The sequence below is a fragment of the Miniopterus natalensis genome, chromosome 19 (genome assembly GCF_054644295.1).
Source record: "Miniopterus natalensis isolate mMinNat1 chromosome 19, mMinNat1.hap1, whole genome shotgun sequence".
Classification (NCBI taxonomy): Eukaryota; Metazoa; Chordata; class Mammalia; order Chiroptera; family Miniopteridae; genus Miniopterus; species Miniopterus natalensis.
Window position 1 is genome coordinate 2,595,350 of NC_142099.1, and position 21,026 is coordinate 2,616,375.

Genomic DNA, 21,026 nt, shown 5'->3' on the forward strand with positions numbered 1-21,026 from the left:
AGACATCACGGCCAGAAATGAACCCTGATCTCCTGTCACAGGACACATAACATATCCAGGCACCTTTCTCCGGCATCAAAGGTAAAGCTAAAACTCAAGGCGGCTTCCCCCCCTGAACGCAGTCGCCAAACCCCATCTCCCGGCCCCTCTTCATCACTGACATTTCTGCGAATATCTAGTTCAAGAGGAAGCCCTGCACGTTTTCTTGGGGTAAAACAGCAGACATTCCAGCTGATTTCTATGCAAGATAACCTGTCCTCACCACCTCTTAAATATTTTTGATTTTGTTTCTTTTGAGCACATTTGGAGATTTATACAATAGAAATGGAAATCTACAAAACTCCAAAGGGCAGATAGAATCAAGGAGGCAGATTTTGATGAAATAGTTTTTTTTAAAAAGCACTTTCTAAAAATGTGAGCTACCCATAAATGGAAAAGGCTAATTATATCCCTTCTTCTGGAACTATTTTAGAAGAAGCCTGACTCTGTAGAGATTCTATATATAGGGCTCTTACTTTGAGTCAGTGATTGGACTAAAAGGACTCGACGATGGTTTTTATACCAATTCTCTCCCTCTTGGTACTAAGGGTGGGTAAGCAAAGGTTTGAATAATACCAGTATGTTTGTTCATTTATTCGAGGTTTTGCTCTTCTCCTCTGAGCCAGGTGCTGGGCTGGGCACCGGGGATGTAGCAGAGAAATGGACGCTGGCCCTGAGCTCAATGACCTGCAGTCTAATGAGGAATATTATGAACCAAGTGCGAGAAGCTGCCACAGAAGTGAGCACCCGGGACTGTGGGCTGCACAGCTCGCTCCTGGGGGGTCAGAGAAGACTTTTGTGGGAAAGAACACTTTTTTTGACACATCAAATATGACACCAAAGCCGACTGCTGAAGATGGAAGCAGCTTAGGTTACTTCCAGGAGTTTACTTGTCCAATATTCAGACCTGAACACACAGGCTCTACAGTAAAGTCTGTTGCCAGACAATGAAGCCTAATAGAAGGACTTTTAATACAATAGCAAGATAAAAGAACACCCTAGCTGTTGACAACTAAACTTAGGAGTAAAACAGAGCTGCTCAAAAGTTTCCTTGCAAAGTTTACATGGATTTAGATGGAAAAACCCATAATGAAAGAAAATAAAGCTGTATCCGGTGGCCAGCTTGCTCACACGGTATTTTAAGGACAAAACTCAGATATGAAAGACTAATTTTCTTTCAATTTTAACTCCATTCTGCCAGGTGACAAAAAGAATTTTAGCCGGAGACTGGCAAACTTAGGAAGTTTAGGTTTAAATTCAAACAACTTGTTTTGTTTTCACCTTCCCACATATTTCTTGTGATTAACATCAAATTTCCAGAAAGAATTTATAGGCACCTCTTCTGATGAATGACATTCTAGAATTTTCTAAAGTTGCATCTGCCTTGCATTCTTGAGATGATCCAGCTGGATCACGACGCACCATGACCATTCTACACACTTTCAGTTTGCTAACATTTGTGTAAGTGAAAACTGGCCTGTAGCCTCCCTTTCTCATACGGTCCTTTTCTGGTTGTTATGAAGGTTAATACTCAACTCACAGAACACGGTAGGGAATGTTCCCACTTTTCCTATTTTCTGAAAGAGTTTGCAAAATATCAGAACAATCTTTTCCTTGAAAACTTGGTAGCACACCCCAGTAAAACCTCCTGAGACGTGCACTTTCTTTATGGGAAGGCGTTCAGCTGCTTTGTCAGTATTTTGAATGGTTATTGAGCTATTACTAAAGGTTTGTGTATCTTCTCTCAATTTTCAAATTTACTGCCATAAAATTAACAAAAATGTGATTTATTATCTTTTATGAATTTGGTGACATTATTTCCCTTTTTTGTTGCTAACAGTATTTGTTTCATCTCTAATTTTCTTTATCAATTGTGCTCTAGGTTTATCTATTTTAATAGTCTTTTCGAAGAACCAACTTTTGACTTTGTAGATCCCAGTTATTATATTTCACTATCTAAACCATTAATTTTGCTTTTAACTTTATTATAATCTTTCTTAAATTTTTTCCTTTCCTTTTCTAGCTCTTCAGGTCATGCGTGCAGCTCACTTATCCTTCCCTAACACAAGCACTGAGGCATACTGTCCTCTGAATACTACTGCTGGGCCCTTATGTTTTAATTTGTAACATTTTGATTATTTCTAGTTATAAATATTTGTAATATATATATATATATATATATATCTCAATTTCTCATTTCCAAGGATGAGATTTTTTTTGCTAGTATTTCATTGTTCAATTAGAATTAAGTTGTATCTAGAGAACATGTTTTGTGTGGGGAAAAAATTGAAATTTGTCAACCTTTGCTTCAAGGCCCATCAGTAATGAGTAGATAAAAAGCTAGGGGGACATTTACACCATGGAATACTATGCAGCTGCGAAAAAGAAGAATCTCTTACCTTTTGTGACAGCATGGAGAGTATTATGCTGGGCGAAACAGTCCAAAGACAAGTCTCACGTGATCTCACTCATATGTGGAATCTAATGAACAAAATAAACTGATGAACAAAATAGATCCAGAGACATGGATACATGGGACTGAGGGATCTCAGAGGGAAGGGGGGTGATAGGTAGGAGCCTACTGGGAAGGACGAGAGGTGAGGAGTGAACACCCAGTTTTCTGAAGAAAAAGACGGAGTGGCCACCTGTAGAAGCAGGATCCTTTTGCTCCCTCATTCTTCACAATTCCTTTTCCCCGATATCCTAACTTCAATTTTCCCAGGGATTCTTAACCTTGGGCCCACAGCCTCCTGCCAAAGTAGTTCATGAATAAACTTAAGGGGTTTAGGTACTTAGAAAGGAAAAAAATTAAACTTGACGTTCCTAGTCTGAAATCTGGTATTTCCATCCATTAGGCATGTAGGCAAAAACTGCAAAAGATGAGCAGTACCCGTGACTGTCAAAAATATATTTTCATATTATATTATAGTTGTCACAGACTTCTCAAAATATCATTTACACTCATCATTTGAAAAAATTATGGTAGTTATCAAACCTGCTGCTAGATCATATTAACAAATTGTTTAAACATAGTTTGAAAACAGTATTTAAATGTAACTAGTTTTCTTTATAATCTTAATGTATTGTATTTTGTTTTTTAAAAACATTATTCTAAGAAGGGGCCCAGAGGCTCCCCAAGAGTGCAAAAGGGTCTCTGGCACAGAACGGTTCAGGCTTCCTGCTAATCCATCACATAAACCATGTGCCTTCTTCCAATTTTTTGGTTTTTATATGCTACTGCTCTTGTTCTGATAAGCCAATTTATCCCAAATGTCCCTCCAGGGAAAACAGCCGTGTCCCTGAGCTTTTCTTTTGATTGAGCACTATTGGTCCTTTCACTTTTCACCTGGTCATTGAAACACCAGCTATTCTGAGAAAGTACAATTGTTTCAATTATTCATTTACTTACTTGCTCACCACCCACAAACATTATTGAGCACACGGCACTACACTACAGACTTGGGGATGCAGTGCCAGTACCCCCCAGGAATGTATAGCTTGGGGAGCGGTCAAGAGGGGAGAGAGACTTGTGCATAACAGTTACAGGACAGTGTGGAAGCTGCTTTCTTAGGATATATAAAAATGTATGGTTTATGAGATGCCACAGGAAGGCTTCGCGCAGGAGGCGACATTGAGAATAAAGAGAATGCCATTAAGGACTGAGTTTGCCAAGACTGGATAAGTAATGTTCGTGAAGCCATTACTCCATTTTCTAAAAATCTTTGAGCTTCAACTACAATGGAGTAAAAGATTCCTTCTCCATAGGTTTAATTACCATACTTGATTAACTCTGGGAACAAACTGAGGAAGAGACTGACTGCTTAGAACATCTTCCTTCCTCTGAGCAGTTACATAGAGAAACAGAGTTCATAATCACTTCAGGTGAAAATATTAGGCAGGCATCAGGTGAAGAGCATTTTGGTCTGAAGAACTGTTTTTCATAGGTGAGCACAATGACACCCGCTGGCCAAAGCACGTAATTTCCCCTCCCGAGGCGTGGCGAGGAATAAAGCTAATTACTGTAACTGCTTCTCCACGGAAGGAGTTCCACCTTCCACCTGGGCTTTCCTCTAACAACCAGCAAGAGGGAGACTTCAGGGAATGATAAATCTGGTCCCTCTTTTTGGTAGGTCTTCCTAGTTTGAGAAGTTCGAGAATGTAAATATCTGATGCCGTTTCTTTAGCAGTAAGTTAACTGAGATGGAGAGAAGGAAACTGTCATTCGCGGTCACACACAGGCCGGTTGGCCAGCTGACGCGTGTCCTAGGATTCTAAGGCTAGGGTTCAGGTTGCTGACTTCCCTTCTACCTCCTGTTACCTGACTCAGTTATTCTTAAGTTTTACTACTAATGTGTTACTAATATTCTGTATGTGTCTGATGTCTTCCACTTTTTTGGGGGCAAGTCTGGACTACTGAGATAAAATTTATATAAAATAAAAATTCACCAAGGTTGAGAGTACAGTTCTATGAGTTTTGATAGCTGTATACAGTCATGTTACCACCTCCACAAACAAGGTCTGGAATATTTCTACCAGCCCCCGAATTTCCCTCATGGCCTTTTGTTCTCTCAACACGCCCCCCCCCCCCCCCCCCCCCCGCCCAGGTCCTGACAAACGGTGCTGTTTTCTGTCTGTAGTTTTGCCTTTTCCACAGCATGATGCACGTGGAATCGTGTGGCGTGGAACCTCTGGGCCTGCCTTCCTAGCCTGGCTTACCGATTTGCGATTCAGCCTTGCTGTTGCGTGTATTGGCAGTTTGCTCCTTTCTACGACTGAACAGCTTTCTGTTATGCGGCTAAACCGCAACAGGTTCACCCTTTAACTGTCGGTGGAGATTTGGGTTGTTTTCAGCTTTTGGTGATAAAGACGGAGACCTCGATGAACACTGCATGCAGGTCTTCATGTGGGCATGTTTTCATATCCCTGGGGCAAATGGCCAGGCATGGATGGTAGGTTATATGGCAGGTGCATACTTAAGCTCTACAAAAAACGGGCTTCCGCTTTTTAAAAAGTAATTTTATAGACATTTCTTGATTTTACCCTTATTTTAGTCTAATTCTGGTGTGTCCCATGTCATTGTTGGAGAAATCTTTTGTACAAAATAGGGCTTTAACTCCAAGTATGACAAAAAAGCAATGGAGGGAGTTCAGCCCGGGTCACGAGGTAGCATTTTTAGAGGAATGAGGCGCTGATTGTGACATGAGAAGAGTCCACCCTCGGGATCATCTGCGACCTTCACTTTGACTTTCTGAGAACCTTTATTCATCAGGCAAATTACCTGCCTTCTCCGAATGTCAGTTACTGAGTCCTCAGACGTGGGAGGTACACTGTCTGCACTGTCGGACTGTTGCAAAGATTATCTGGGGTGACGTTGGTGTTGCCCACTAACAGGCATGGCAGTTACTGCCGTCCGAGGAACAACTTTGGCTAAAGGCAAAGGTTATGTTAGAAAACACAAATGGTGTCATGCTAAAGATAGTTTAGGATTCATTAGGAATTAACGGTTTCTCCAGGGGTTGAAACTTGTCACCCAGAGACAAGTGAGTTTCACTTGGCTTCAGTGTCTGTGATGTGTGTGTTATGAAAATACTGTTATTCTTACACTTTCCCATGATTAGCATTTTGTACTTAATTTAAGCTCGTATCTTTCATGTCACTGATAATGCTGTTGTCACATAGGTTATAACTGTTAACATATAAGTTATAACTTACGTAATACTGTGATACATCTAGGTGAGGGCCCATTTTGACTAAACTTTGGAAGGATTAATATTTTTCTATAGTTCCACTTAAGTATGCTTAATAAAAAACATTGACAGGTGGCTTTTAACTTTGCTATTTTAAAATTATTTTCACTCCATTTACTGGCAGGTATTCAAGCCGCTAAAAATGTTAGTTCATTAGGTTGCACTGACACCTGCTGGTAGGACAGTAAATTCCAGAAAAACTGTTCCCAGTTTCAATAGAATCAAATATTATAGTCATCACACCTTGTATTTGTGTTCTGGGTTTTAAGAAATCACTGGTGGTACCTGTTCAAGTCTGATCCCTGGTTCGGTGTGACCACGTGGTTCTGGGGGCCTGTGCAACTCTCTTTGGGGTCTTCATGAAGGCCCGTGACAACAGAGGCTCGGCTGAGATGCAAACTGTCCTTTAAATCATAATCTCTTCCGCTCAGCATTTACCACTGAACGACACCATCGTCGTCTTTTGCTTTGTCGCCCCATCAACATCTTGCATTTTGGTCCTAAAATTGTAGAACAGTAGCGATGTCGATTAAATTAGTATTTACTTGGAGAAAGGACTCCGGGGGAGATTAGGCTTAGGGTGGAGGGAACCTAGTGAGCTTGACAGAGCTAAACTCTAGGGGGTTATTTTTTTCTTGTCAAGAGGTATAACACATCTTTAAAATGTGCCAAGTCAGCCCTGGCCAGGTAGCTTGGTGGGTAAAGCATCCTCCCGATACACCAAGGCTTAGGTTTGATCTCCAGTTAGGGCACGTACAAGAGGCAACCAATGGATGCAGCAGATGAGAAATCATGCAGAGCCAGGACTCAGTGCAAGTGTCCAATGTACCAAATGTTCTTTGCATTCTGTCCACAATAAGAGTATTTTTGAAAATATTTGGGTTTTGTATTGAGAGTCTTCATGAAAGAAAAAAAGAGGAAGGGAAGGAGACAGAGGTAGAGAGAGGTAGAGAGAGAGAAAGGGAGGGGGGGAAGTTGGGAGAACCCTAGCAGGACAGTAAAGCTGGTTTATGAAATAGCATGGGGTAGCGGATGAGCCAATCTCACCATTTAAACCCCAACATCCAGTGACTGGCACCTTCGTAATCTCCTCCATCGCTGCCTTTACCTCCTCCCCTCCCTGCTGGCACAGACGTGCATGCAGGTGCACGCATGGGAATACATGCATGCACACACACATCCACTCCTGATCTTGGTTCCTTGCAAAAGGAACACGTGAGCATTTTTGTGTGACTTTCAAGTCTCTCATTCCGGGACCAGCAAATGGTCAGCAATTCACTGCCTACACTTGAGTCTGGGAGCAGATTCTAGAAGCACTTTAAATCTTCTAGAAGCTTCTCTGCTGTCTAACCTTTTATTTGAAAGTTGATTGTCTTTTCAGTTTTCTTAACACAGAGTTCTTAATATAGCCCAGATCCTTCCAAATCCTGCACCATTTGAGTATTTTGTTCGTGGAAAAAGAAAGAAAATGTTCCGTGCTATGCGATATTGGCAAGTCTGATGGGAAACAGGTGCCCTCAGATGTGGCAACAGTGTAGCTATGGCAACGCTTCTAGAAGCCTATAGCAGCACGTATTAAAAACTCTAAAACATGCACCCTGCCAGATGGATTCGGGCATTGACCATCTTAGGCTGGATTTTAAAGAAATTATTACAGATGGGCTCAAAGACATCTGTGCGGGCAAGGACACCTACCCAAATGTCGTTATATTAGTAAAAAATTATCAAATAAAATGTAAGATAGTTTATTATATAGATGATGGTTTATCTAGCCAATGAAATACCAAATAAATCACGCTTTTAAAATGTGCCTTTAAAAGTCGAGAAGAATAGGCAGAAATGTTTGCCATTAATGTGGTTTGGGCCTTAATTTCTTCTTCATGCTGTTCTGAAGATGCCGAAATTGGAGTACGTATGTTGTCATGTTTTAAAAAGAAAAGGGTGTTTGAAAGAAATAAAATGAAAATTGCCATGGTTCTCTGCCCACTGTTACGTAGAAACAACTTCCGGAATATGTAGCCTGGTGGGTCCAGGAGCTTTTCTAATGCCTAGGTGGTGAATTGTACAATTAACTGCAATTACTATCAACAACACAGCCCAACCATAAATGCTCATTTATTGACCATTTTAACGGGCAAGGCATTGTGCTGTATTTACACACGATGTTTCCTTTATTCCTCAAAACCACCCCCTGGGTAGATATGATTCTCATTTTGGCAGATGGGGAAATTGAGGCTCCAAGAGGTTCAGGAAATGAGATCTAGAGAAGATCTGGGTCCAAGTCTCTCCTAGAACACGCACCCCTCAGCAACATTCTTCCCTTGTGCAGTTTTAGGTCAGAGCTTAACAAGAGGTGTGCAGGGAGACAGTTCCAGAATTCTAGCTACAGTGCCAGGGTCTTTGTAACAGACTATCCTTCACTTTGTCTTCACATTTGCTATATAATGTCCGAAAAACATGCTGTAATTAACTTATGCGATGCTTAAGACCAGTTTAAGAACACAGAAAACAGGATCTGGGAATACTTACCCCCTGGGGAATGTGGCAAATGCCTGGCCAGCCTCCCCTGAGTGATATACTACAACACTATTTAGAAATGCGCAAAAACAAAAGCAGGAGCCTGCTTAATTAACACAGAACACCCGAATGGTAAAAGTTCATTTTATTTATTTGACAGTGCAATCCCAAGAGGCAAAAAAAATCACTACTGAGTTTGGACAAAGCAGATAATTAACATTACAGATTCTTGTGAGGTTCCATGTTTCATTGGCTTTACCTGATTGCATTAAGACACACACACACACACACACATCAATGCAAAAGAGCAACGTGTACCAAACTAACTACACAAAGAGCTCATTGTTGGAACACGAACCAGGACTGTTATATTTTCACAGCTTTGGATTGTGGGACTATAATGGCTTTATGGGAAGAGGAAGGGGGGGAGGGAGAAGGGGGAAGGCAGAGGCTGACGTGTGTTCCTCGCTGCCAGCAGTGCACAAGGACCAGGCGCTGTGGACACAGGACTAGTTCATACAATAGAGAGAGGGCAACGTAACACCAGCCTGGGCAGACTCCCCATAGAATTCCTCTGCCACGGCTCAAATCCTTTATTTTTTCCTGTACCTGTATAATCAAAATTTCGTAATGCCAAATAGTGTCTTACATCTTTTTTGGGGAAAAAAGTTTGAAGGCAAGAGGCTCAGTTTGTGTGTAACACACATGACCCTTTAGCATCCATGCGCTACCCTAAGCCCCAACAGTAAAGATCTTTTGATACTAAGAGTTTTGACTTCTGCCAGTTTCTACTCGACATTCTTCCAGGAGAGTCACTTCATACACATTTCTGGAACAACACACACTTTAGTAAAATACAAGAATCCATCTACAATCTCAAGGTCAGGTTCAGTGACACAAACGCACTACCTGAACCGGGTAGAACATCGACTCCTTGCTGCCTGTTAGCTGCATATAAAAACACTGACTGCACTCTCCCATGATCCATGCAGTAAACATTCACGAAAACTGAGCAGAACACAAGACATCCCTCAGCTACTACATAACCCTCGAGGTCACACAGATTCGACAGAAAGAGCACGATGGCTGCCCCAAAGCTGAATGGGGCTGAGTCAGTGCTGGAGAGGCTGCTGGGAGGACCACAGGGGAAGGTAAAGCACTGAGTTAAGACTGTTCCACTGGTTTGATGCGGGAGTGAGACGAGTCTCTCCTCATCGCTTTTCCCTACACCACTGGCTTTTGCTAAAGAGGCATCTCAGGCTTCAAATGCAAGCGACAGTCCTTTAATGCAAATTCTGAGAAACGCTTCTCTGGAGTTTCTGGTCCTAGGAACAGCTTGGAATGGGTCCTTAAGGCAAATGCCAGGCATCAAAGAAACAGAAGGGCTGTCTCAGGATATACATGATCAAGTCGCTGACCTAAGAGTTATGCGTGTGGACGAAGATTCTGCACAAGACTTCCCAGCCCCTTGGGTTTTGAAGTTCATGTGGGGTTTCACTCCCTAGCAGCTCTATACACCTTTCCCTTTGGAGAGACTTCTGGAGTGGATAAAAGTTCATGATATTGCTTAAAAAACAAAACAAGCAACCACAGCGTGGAGGAACTACTCAGACACTAAGCCGCTGAGGTCTGTTTGTTTGCTTTCACATCTTGCTCTTGTGGTTGGCGTAGGGAAAGCCGAACTGAGAGACCATGATGTTGGAGTACCTGAGGGGCATGCCACCATGGATATTAACCAGCTTGTTGACGCAGTAAGACCTCTGCAGGAAGTGCTCCGCTCGGTGCCACATTCCTGAGTGGCCTCCATTGGTCTCCTTTTCCAAGTTGCCCATGTTTACAGGTTTCACAAACACCCCTGAAGTCTTCCCGGTGTGCTTGGCAACGAGAAAGTTCATGGCGATGTCGTCGCAGTTCTGCGTGTCATCCACCAGGGCGTGGACAGCTGCGGGCTGCCTCTGGAAGAGGTCGAGGTACTTGCCACTGAGGAAGGAGGCTCCGATCAGCACCATGGAGTACTGGTCACCGGCCCCCGGCCCCGGTGCCTGCAGCTCGAAGCCTCCGTAGCTGTAGACGCCCGATGGGGTGGAAACATGCTTTCTGGGGACAAATCCTACAATCTGATCAGGAAATTGCTGAACGGATGGAGAAAGAACAAGTAAGTGGATGTTTCTTTACCGCAGACATGGTGGGAAAGGCAAGGATTTATTACAGGGAGGCAAATGAGTCTGTCAGCTTCATTTTATTCCTGATTTCATCGCACTCCAGGCAATTTCACACATCCACGTCCTGACACGTTTACAGGCCAAATCCCATCACAGCCCAACTCTCTAACCTCTGCTCACAAAGTTCTCCTGATTCAAACCCGATCTGATATCAATTAATCCGTCACAAAGAGGTTGGTTCTCCACAGCTCGCCTCCAGGAGTCTGACTGTATGAACACTACTTATTCCAGGAGACAGAAGACACTATGCGATTATTCTGAAAACTGTTTTAATCTCTGAGGATTACAGATCTACATGTATGATTTTACTGTTTTTCCATGCTGATTTTAAGGTTCCTGAAAGTCACTGTTGATTTCAGACGTTATATTTTTATACCTTTTCAACCTGGGTGTTTTCTTTTTAAAAACATGACTATAAAACAAGATGTGTCAGGGTGACTGAAGAAAGGGTAGCTGTAAGACAAGTACTATTATGGTGACAGTAACTAAAAAAAAAAAAAAAATCAGCAAATGAAAGCAAGCCAGTAAAGCATGTGAAAGAGGTAAGAACTTACAGGGTTAAAAGGTTTAGTTTAGTCTCATAAATTTGAATTTCACTCACTTACTTAACAGATACTAAACCAGGACCCCCCCCCCCCCCCCCGCCACACACACACACACACACGCTGGGTTAAATTCCAATTCAAAATGTGCATGGAAAAGGGGTTCTAAGCCACACTGTGCTGGGTGACCCCCATTAAACCATGTCACTCTGGTTATACACCAGATAGGACTTTGTGCTGAAGATTTCACAGAGGATACAGCAACCTTACCTGCCAAACGGAGAAGGCAAAAACAAGGTCTTGGGCACTAATGAGCATGTCGTCATCGACCATCAACACTGCTAAAATGAGAGGAAAAAAATTAAAACTGAACCATTTGAAAATGAAAACACAATGAGTAAGATACACCGGTGTCTATACAGATCATTTACACAAGGTATTGTCTAACAAAATTAGTAAATAAGAAATGTATTAGAGTTTTTATTTGAATTGTAATTGATTTTCTAACTGCCCAAGGGGGAAATTATCACGTAGTCATCATCTATTATTGTAGAAACTAATGAACCTATAAATAAACACCACCGAGGTTCTTTAAAGCAAATGATAACCTCATGAGATGGCTTTGAAAAATGCAGTGGCTGGAAATACAATGAACAAAGTTACACAGTGTCTCACTCCCTCTGTAACTCAATGATAAGCAGTTATAGTATACCTCCCTTCACAATAGCAGCCTCTCTGTCACTGCTGTAATATGTGTGTGCTTTCCTCCCCAGGAAGCTGCTTCTCGACACCCTGGAAACTGTCCTTGAAGTTTTTCAAAGTGCTTTCTTATGATTAAGTTTCCCTTATCTTCTCTAGACAATTAAGACAGGGAGGAGGCCAACCATCCACAATGCCCCCAGCTGTTAGCTGCAGCCCCTCCAGACTAAGAACCCAGCTGCCGCTCACCGTGGGTCTCCAGCTCAGGGAAGGCCTGGAGCCGATTTCTCATCCTGTTGGTAGTCTGGGGTTTGAAGACCACGGGGACAGGGTGTGGCCCCAGAGAGTTCCACAAGTCCTCGGGTGGCTTCTCCCCAACGTTGTTCCACACCACGATGACTTTGTGCAGCTGTGGCACCGCCTGGTAGTGATTCAGCAGCCGCAATAGCAGATCCGACCTGTTGTATGTCTGCATGATGAGAGTGAACGCAGCCAGGGCAGCCTGGCCCTGGGGCTTCACTTCCCGCCGCCACGGGAGCACCCTGTCCTCCTTGTTGGTGGGAAGGAAAGTGGTCAGAGCCCCAGCCACCAGGAGCAATGTGAGGACGGCGACCAGGGAGCAGCGGAGCATGCGGGTGCCCAGCACTCGGCCAGGAAGCTTGCAGATGTGGCGATACCTGGAGGAGGAATGGGAACAGAATGTCAGCCTCCTCACTAGTCTCCGAACTCGTTTCCCTTTGTGTGTGTTTTTAAAAAAATTTCAGAGATTTCAGAGAGGGAGAGGGAGAGGGAGAGATAGATACATCAATGATGAGAGCGTCATTGATGGGCTGCAGCCCGCAACCCGGGCATGTGCCCTGACCGGGAATCGAACCCCGATCTCCTGGATCCTAGGTCGATGCTCAACCAACCGCTGAGCCATGCCCGGCTGGGCTCATTTACCTTTGCTAACGAGTACAGCAGTTCATCTTATCTTGGTTGATTAGACTTGGCGTCCCGGCCTCCCTGACCAGGCAATTTGGCCTAAGATAAACAACAAGGCCAGTGACTGAACCTCCCTCCAGGGCTGCTTGCTTGGCAGCTGCAAACAAAAGATCTTCTATACACCAAACAGAAGAGTTAAAAGGTGCATTTAAAAATTTACCCTTGTTTTACTACACAAAATTTGGGACTGAGGTTGTTTTCAGATGGGATATTCCCCTTAGCAGTATACTCGATAATCAAACGGCTCTACTAATATATCACTGGCATATAAAAGTCATATAAGGTGTACAACTTTGTTTTGATGTACCTGAACTGCAGTATCCTCACGTGGTCAACATGAATAAGGGAATCTGTTTAAATTGTCTTAAACTTCACAATGGGTAAGATATGCCTGAAACTTTAACAGAATAAATTAAGGCTCAGTTAAGACCAGAGAGTAGCCATGACAGACCTGGGTTATCCCCACCTGCTGACTAGAGGGCAGGTGACAGAATGCAGTCTTATGCACAGGCCACAAAAGCCACCTTTCCACTTTCAGTGCTGTGGCCAATCTACCTGATAAAACATGTTTGACAACTCTGACTCCGCCCACATCTTTTCAGAGGTGTTCTGCAGTGAACTATATTTGAGCATCCCTGTTTCATTTTCCACAGTACCACATGTGCATACACAGATGCTGCTGCAACAGGTCACTTCTCACCCAGAGCTACAGGGGAGAACTTCTGCACTAGTTCCATTCAAGATCAGGGCCTCCTACTGGCAGCCAGGGGGAGTGAGCCACTCCTTTATCGGTAAACCAGGTTGGAGTGAACACTAGGGGCAGCGTTTAACATGGGAACAGTGACACCCAGTACCTGTGTCTCCACTTCCACTTCCCTCCCCAGGGGAGCCACCAGCGCCATCTGCAGCCCTCTGAGGGGACCGCATAAGACTTGCAACCAGGGGAGCAATGGGGAGCGGCAGCTCCTCCCGTCCTGGGCTTACCCCTGAACCTCTCTCCCAGGCCCCCTTCTCTCTCTGACTTCTCAGTGAGCCAACACAGCCCAGCCTAGGTTCTCCTGTTGCCTCTTCTATGTTCTTCCTTGTCTCACTGTCCCAAGTATACTTTTGCTGCCATCACGGACCCAATGCGCTTTGGCTCAGTGCTGTGTAGCCCTTCCCTTTAGATATCCCACCCCCATCCCCCTTTCCTTAAATAAATTCTATTTTCTTTATTCACCATCTGAGGTGGCTATTTAGCTGCCTGTGCGCCACCCACCTTAACCTTTCACTCTATGATTCCATTTGTATGAGGAACCTGGAGTGGTCGATTTCATAGAAACACAAAGTAGAATGGTGGTTGCGAGGGACTAGGGGGAGAGGGAAATAGGAGTTAATGGGTGCATAATTTGTTTTGCAAGATGAAAAAGTTCTAGAGATGGGTTGTTCAATAATGTAAGTATATTTAACACTACTGAACAGGACACTTAAAATTGTTAAGATGGAAAATATGTGTATTTTATCACAGCTTAAACAGCGCAAAAAATACTGACACTTACCTCAACATGACAGTTTTAATTTTTTTCCTACGGCTTCAGTGATTGACAGGAGTAGACTTTCTTGACACTATTAAGGGAAATCAAAAAATTTTCTGTGATGTTTTTGTTAATCAGCAGGACATTTTTAAAAATGCTTTTAATGCCATTGTCCACAGGCTTTGAATTCTTTCTAGAAATTAAAATCTGCTGTTCTGTGTTAAGAATCACATTTAGGAAATGAGGTCGATAATGCCTCCCTACAGGTTGGTGCTAATACTGCCTACACTTTTGTTTTCATCTTTCTCTTAAGTATCCAGAAACAGAAATAAGCTCAGGCATCCCCATGATCTCGCATGTTTACACATTTGAAACCGAACATACATGCCATAGAGCAAACTCTCTGAATGCATTAGCCACTGTCACTTGTTTTCAACTTCCAGATTCTTAAGTGTCTGTAGTTCTATCCACCACCACAGCTCCTCTTTTCACTAAGGGCTAACGAGGCATTTGATGTGAAGCATGTAATAAACCATGGCACCTAAAATAGGGTTGCGGATAAATGCCAGGGTTGATGATTGGGGAATGGCAGATGGCATCCTTCTGATTCCTCACTGCCTGCTGCCCGAAAGGAGCTGGAGCCCTGGCTGCAGATGAGTTTGCCCCTTAATTCTCTCTGCTCTTATTTCTCACAGCCCTCTACCCCATGTCTGAAAAGCTGGTTTTATTCCCCCCCACAGTCTGCATTGTTTACCTAATGCAATCAGTCAGTAGGAGATGATATAAAATATTAAAATGTTCAGAGTAGAAATCCATTGATTAGGGTTAAAATGTTCATTACCATATCATCTATTTTATAATCTTATACACCCATTTAATCTTGTAACATATGAAGGAATTAAAAATCTGACGAGACTTTTAAGATAGTGCATCTGTAATGACCAAAAATTCAGGCTTAAGTTGCAGCTGACCTTGAGTTATGGAAATCAGTTGTTGAAATTTGGCTATTTCTATACATCCTCTCCCCCCTAAAGTTACATCATATTGAAATAAAGTAGTTTTTTTAGAAAAACCCAATTGCCATGTAAATATTTATCAATCCTTAACCTGGCTTGCACCCATTTAATGCTAGTGTAAAATTCAGAGTCTATGGCTAATATAAAAGCTTCCTAGGAAATATAAGTAAATGCTGATTGAAAATATTTCTATATTTAAAATAGTACTGAAATACATGCCAAGAAAGGCAAAGTCAAAATATTCTTTCCACAGCTTAATTTCTGGACTCTAGCACAGAAATTAAAACTGTCTTTGCACAGCAGTTTTTATGAACATGAACGTATTTTAAAAAATAAAACCAGCCCCCCCCACCCGCACCCCACAAAGTTCGGAGAACCGGAGCACAAAGCATGCCCCATCCTCACTGCGAACGTTCCTAGCCCGGGAGCGTTTTGTGGTTTCCTTACCTGGAGGGCAGAGGCTGCTGCGGGGCCGCCGACGCTCCGCTTGCAGCCGGGGGTCACCCGACGCGAGGGGCGCTGCGGGGTTCCGCGAGCGCGCGTTTCCCCCGAATCCAGTCGCGAGCCTCCAGCTGTGCGCGCGCGCGTTTCCCCGAATCCAGTCGCGAGCCTCCAGCTGTGCGCGTTTCCCCGAATCCAGCCGCGCGCCTCCAGCTGTGCGCGCGCACGTTTCCCAAATCCAGCCGCGCGCCTCCAGCTGTGCGCGCGCACGTTTCCCAAAATCCAGTCGCGCGCCTCCAGCTGTGCGCGTGCGCGTTTTCCCAAATCCAGCCGCGCGCGCCGGGCTCGCCTCCCGCGCTGGTGGGGGCCCCGGGTCGCGCCGCCCGCACAGTGAGCGCCGGGAGCGGGGGGCAGTCCCGGGCCGGCCGCCCCCGGGGACGCCCCACTTCCTGTGCCCCCGCAGGCCGTTCCCAGGAAGCCCGGTGCTCCAGTGTCCAGCTCACCCCGAACCAGTCCTGCTGGGCCCCGTTTCTTCCCGCGGGTGACGCTGGAGTCGTTCACGTGATGCGCCTGCCCCGCCCCCAAACAAAGTCTCGAGAAGGCGCCCGCACGAGTGTCCCCGGGACGAGGGGGGCACCGCGCCCCCCGGGCTCCCGTCAGGGTCGGGCTCGCGGCAGCGCCCCGCACGCGCCCCCACGCCCCTCAGGACGGCTGCGCGTTGCCGCCCGCGTGGCCGCGCGGAGGGGTCCGCCGCTGTCCTCGGGGGCGGCCGGGCGGGCCACGAATCCCGAGGTGCCCGAGAGCGCGCCCGGCGAGACCGTCCCCCGGGCCGCCTGCGGAATGGCGGCGAGAGGGCGCCTCGCCCCCCGCGCCCTCAGGCTTCGCGCCGGGATTCAACGCTAGAAGGGGACGCGGCGACAGGGCGGGCGCGGGGCGCGCGCCTGCGGGGACATCGCGGCGAGGCTGTCGCGCGGGGGCCGCCTCACCTGAGGACGTTCCTCCCGAGCGCGGGGGGCGGACTGGAGACCCCCCGGCGCTCCCCGCCGGCCCGCCCCCCGCCCCGCGGCGGCTGCGCGGCCCCCACCTGGCGCCGCCGAGGCCCCGCCCCCCGCGCAAGGCCCCGCCCCCTTTCCCGTCCCAGGACGCGTTGCGCGGCCCGGGCCGGAAGTCGGCGAGCTCCCGGGCGTGCGTCGGCGTCTGGGTCTCGGGGCGGCGCGCGGCCCGGGACGCTCGCTGGGGATTCCCGTCGGCGGCGGCGCCCCTGTCACCACCGTCGCCCACGGAGCCGCTTCCCGAGGGCAGGAGACCCGGCCCTCCGCCGGGCGCCGAAGATGCTGCCCCTGTCCATCAAGGACGATGAGTACAAGCCCCCCAAGTTCAATCTGCTCGGCAAGATCTCGGGCTGGTTCAGGTGCGGGGTGTCCCGCGCGCGCGCGGGGCGGGGGGTGAGGGGGGCGTCCGGCACCCGGCGACCAGGCCCCGGCCGAAGGGTGGCCCGAGGTGCAGGGAAGGGGCGCCCGGGCCTCCCCCCCCCGGGTCGGGCCGGGCGGGTCTGGAGAGGGAGCGGGCGCGGGGTCCCGGCGGCGCTCTGACCCCGAGCTCTCCCCGTCCGCGCGCCCAGGTCCATCCTGTCGGACAGGACGTCTCGGAACCTGTTCTTCTTCCTGTGCCTGAACCTCTCGTTCGCTTTCGTGGAGCTGCTCTACGGCATCTGGAGCAACTGGTAACCGGAGGGGGGCTGGGGCGGAAGCGGGGTGGCGGGACCGGCGCTGCCTGCCGAGCGCCACGTCGCTCGCCCAGGTCCGGGTCCCGCGGGCCGCCGCCCCCGCGCCCGCGGCGCCCTCTCGCCCGCGCCCGTCCGGCGGCGCCACGTCTCTCAGCATCGCGGCCCGTGGCGCGCAGCCGGCCTTAGGATCTGGGTCCCCCCCGCTCTGTCCAAGGAGGGTGACGAGTCCCCCCTTCTCGGCTGGGCAGGTGTGGAGTCTTTTGTCTCTCACCACACCCCTTAGCTTTGCCCACTTTTTGGGAACTGGAAGAAATCTGTTCCCTGCCCCCCTCCCCCGGGTGGGGGAGTGTCCTCGCCTGTCGTAGGGGCGGGGGGGGAGGAGTGGCATTTGCGTGTCATCCTTAAGCTTCGGGGAGGGAGTCTCTGAGATGCTCTCCTCGGCTCGCTCTTAGCCTCGGAATGGGGAAGGGGTTTATAAAGGGGGCATCTGGGCAGATACGTGCCGTTCTCTCTCGTTCTTTTCTCCCTTTAACTTTATGCTGAAACTGTCTCATGATTTTCCTCCCGTCCTGGCTGCAGTAGAAAGTCCCACGTAGTTTTCTAAAAGCGGACATCTCTTGAGCAGGTGGTTTTTGCTGTCGCCTTTGTTTTTGTTTGTTTGTTGGTTTCACTGCTTTGGGAAGAGATATATCCAGTTTAACTCTGGAAACGAAATACCATTATCTAGTTGCTTCCTGTGGAATAGCTTAAGGTCTTCTACAGTTGTTCAGGCAACAATATGATCGTCACACTTCTAGATGCATCTCAGATCCATCTGAGAGTCTGATGAAAGCCAGCACTCAGTGTTCGGGGTGTTCTTGGGCTCCTCGAAATGGCTCTTGGACCCCCGGTTAAGAACCAGTGCCACCTGTGCTTTGTTTTCTGCTCATTAAATAGACTTAGTCTCTGTCCTTTAGGGTCCATTTCCACAGACAGTTGCTGTCCTTGACCTTTATTGCTGTTGAAATTGAGCACTGACATTAGGTAATATCACCAGTTTTTGTGACATGTATACTTTTATATGAAAAGTGGACTGCTTTTCAGTGCAAACATAAATGCAGTTTTGTCAAAAATACTCAGCAAGTTATGAAGATTATTGGTTTAGTGACCCATTTGGGTGTTAAATGCATACTGAAACAATCGTATATCAGTATATGTCATAACCGTTTTGATTCCTCTGGGAATCAAATGTGTGTCCTGTAATATTAACGCCCTTTAACATATGCATGTGTTAAAAGCGCTATATAGTTCACCCTTGAACAACACAGGTTTGAACTGTGTGGATCCTCTTACAGGCGGATTTTTTTCCAACAAATATGTGCAGTACTGTAAATGTATTTATGATTTCCTTAATAATACTGTCTTTTCTCCAGCTTACTTTATTGAAAGAGTATAGTAGATAACACATATACACAATATGTGTGAATTGACTATGTTATTGATAAAGCTTCTGGTCAGTAGTAGACTATTAGTAGTTAAATTTTGGGTAGTCAAAAGTTATACTCATTTTCAGCTGCACAGGGGGTGGGTGCCCCTAACCCCCGTGTTAAGGGTCAACTGTATTGTCTTAACTTGTATTGGAATAATCATAATCTATTATAAATATACAATATATATTTTACTCTTCTTAAATTAGGTTATATTGTGGCATATGTACTGACTCTATCAAGACTGTCTTGGTTTGTATGTGTAGAGTTTTGCCATAGTTACTTTATATTACAACACATTATATTTTATGGTGGCCTAAAATACCATTGCATAAATTGCTATGTGAAATGTCTTGCTCAAGAGATTCATATTTGAAGTGTCTAGTCTGCCTTTTTCATGGGAAGGTAGGTATATAGTAATTCTTTTGGTCTGCAGAGATCTATTGAGGAAAGTACGAAAACCATTGATTTCTATGCCATTGTCAGAAGTCATCAGTACATAAGGAAAATATCATTGGTACTGTGACTTGTTCTGTGGCTTGTGCTTCTGACCTGAGGCTCTCTTCTCCAGATTGTTGTGAAATCTTTTAGATTTGAAGTCCTAGCTCAGCCAGTATCCATCATCATGTTCACTATCATACCCACAACCACTAATTCCCCAATATTAATATTTATCAGTGGATTGGGAATACAGATATGTTCCCATTGACGCCGTGGCAGATTTAGAAGTTGCTTGGGCCTTTTCATAATCTGGCTTTCTATGTCTTCTTTAGATACCACAATTTTTAGTTCTCTTTGTTGACTTACCGACAGTTTCTTTATGTGACTGGATTATCTCTGCTTCTGAAGGTTCTCTTAGATTTTTAAGTTCCTGTCATTTCTGTGTTCATTTTCATTCAGTGATAATAAAGTTTCAAGATGTTGTCAACACGAAACTTCAAGAATTTTCCTCCATTACGGAAAAAAGATGCATAAAATATATTCACTCTTCCCAAATAAAGGTTCTTAGAAATAGTTGGTCTCATTGCAACATTCTGGTTCTGTCCAGAACCTTCATTTTAAAGCAAGAACTCAATTTTACTTCATATATATGTGTATATATATATATATATGCACACATATATACATATTTATGTCTTTATAGATTTCAGAGAGAAGAAATGAGAAGGGGAGAGAGAGAGAAACATCAATGATGAGAGTCATTGATCGGCTGCCTCCTGCACGCCCCCCCGCTGGGGATCGAGTCCACAACCCAGGCATGTGCTCTGATGGGGAATCGAACTTCGATCTCCTGAGTCTTAGGTCGATGCTCAACCACTGAACCACAGCAGCCGGGCTGACTTGTATTCTTGATGATGAGACTGTGTCATCAGTGGAAGAAGAGAGAAGCTCTTTGTGTATTTCCCCATGTTGAACTCCCCTTGCCTTTCAACTTCCCACTAGAATGGAAGCTTTATTAAAGTAGGGGTTTTGCTCAGGCACCTTGCCCCATGGTCCATAGCCTGCGTTACGCATTTGCTGAACGGGAGAATGGAGGGTTATGAACGGGGGAGTAAACGACCCGCGCTGTTGTTGTTTTCACTCCTTTTCCTCTCTCGTATTTCACTGCTGTCCTTCTGGAAGATTAGCTCCTGATGAGCAGAGGCTGGACCTTAGGTTTTTCGAGAAGGATGCCACTGTTTCGGTTATTATTCTAACATGCCACGTGTTTGCTCTTTTCCAGCTTAGGGTTGATTTCCGACTCCTTTCACATGTTTTTCGATAGCACTGCCATATTGGCTGGGTTGGCAGCATCTGTCATTTCGAAATGGAGAGATAATGATGCTTTCTCTTATGGGTAAGACTTTAAAATTCTTTGGTTCTGCTTCTGTGTAAAATACTCTACTCTTGCTGAGTTTGGACAGTTAATCAGATATTTGGGGGGTGTTTTCACGCTGGAGAAACACCTGGTCTCACTGCTGAGCCCCGCGCCCTGCGAGGCGGAGCTGGCTTTTGCATGTGCTGGGGAAGCGGCGGATCCCTGGACACGGTTGGCTCCGCTGGGGTATTTTTTAGCTCATAGGATCTTCTGCAGTGTAATTACAACTGCACGCCACAGCGGTGAGAAGCAGCC

At 45.9% G+C, this 21,026-nt stretch overlaps 2 protein-coding genes and 1 long non-coding RNA gene across 4 annotated transcripts in view; 1 reads left to right on the top strand and 2 right to left on the bottom strand.

Moving 5' to 3' along the window:
- Positions 1 to 6,304, bottom strand: part of LOC107530681 (uncharacterized) — a 35,893-nt gene extending 29,589 nt beyond the window's left edge. Inside the window, exons 1-2 of the long non-coding RNA XR_001602554.2 lie at positions 6,072 to 6,304; positions 2,439 to 2,520 (exon numbers count right to left, since the gene is read on the bottom strand). This is a non-coding gene — a long non-coding RNA (uncharacterized LOC107530681). The remainder of the gene's footprint in view (positions 1 to 2,438; positions 2,521 to 6,071) is intronic.
- A 2,298-nt stretch (positions 6,305 to 8,602) lies between these two features.
- Positions 8,603 to 15,899, bottom strand: EXTL2 (exostosin like glycosyltransferase 2). 2 transcript variants are annotated; one of them, XM_016204575.2, is made up of 5 exons: positions 15,728 to 15,899; positions 14,289 to 14,355; positions 12,016 to 12,443; positions 11,338 to 11,405; positions 8,603 to 10,435 (listed from the first exon to the last, which is right to left on the bottom strand). In XM_016204575.2, exons 2-5 carry the CDS (start codon positions 14,294 to 14,296, stop codon positions 9,947 to 9,949), a joined length of 993 nt encoding a protein of 330 aa, XP_016060061.2. In that variant the 5' UTR covers positions 14,297 to 14,355; positions 15,728 to 15,899; the 3' UTR covers positions 8,603 to 9,946. The 2 variants fall into 2 exon arrangements, with proteins under 2 accessions (XP_016060061.2, XP_016060060.2); XM_016204574.2 differs by having other exon boundaries at positions 11,338 to 11,408.
- Positions 15,900 to 16,911: 1,012 nt separating this feature from the next.
- SLC30A7 (solute carrier family 30 member 7) overlaps positions 16,912 to 21,026 on the top strand; it is a 31,349-nt gene continuing 27,234 nt past the window's right edge. Inside the window, exons 1-3 of the mRNA XM_087827848.1 lie at positions 16,912 to 17,132; positions 17,343 to 17,444; positions 20,637 to 20,750. Of these exons, the coding sequence (XP_087683974.1) occupies positions 17,053 to 17,132; positions 17,343 to 17,444; positions 20,637 to 20,750 (296 nt within the window). The 5' untranslated portion in view covers positions 16,912 to 17,052. The remainder of the gene's footprint in view (positions 17,133 to 17,342; positions 17,445 to 20,636; positions 20,751 to 21,026) is intronic.

Bases quoted from the DNA above. Each gene is read 5' to 3' on its own strand.
- EXTL2 (XM_016204574.2), bottom strand. The intron at 11,409-12,015 runs GTGAGCGGCAGC...CTCTCATTTTAG, and splicing joins CCCTGAGCTGGAGACCCACG to CAGTGTTGATGGTCGATGAC. The intron at 10,436-11,337 runs GTAAGGTTGCTG...CCATCCGTTCAG, and splicing joins TTGCCTTCTCCGTTTGGCAG to CAATTTCCTGATCAGATTGT.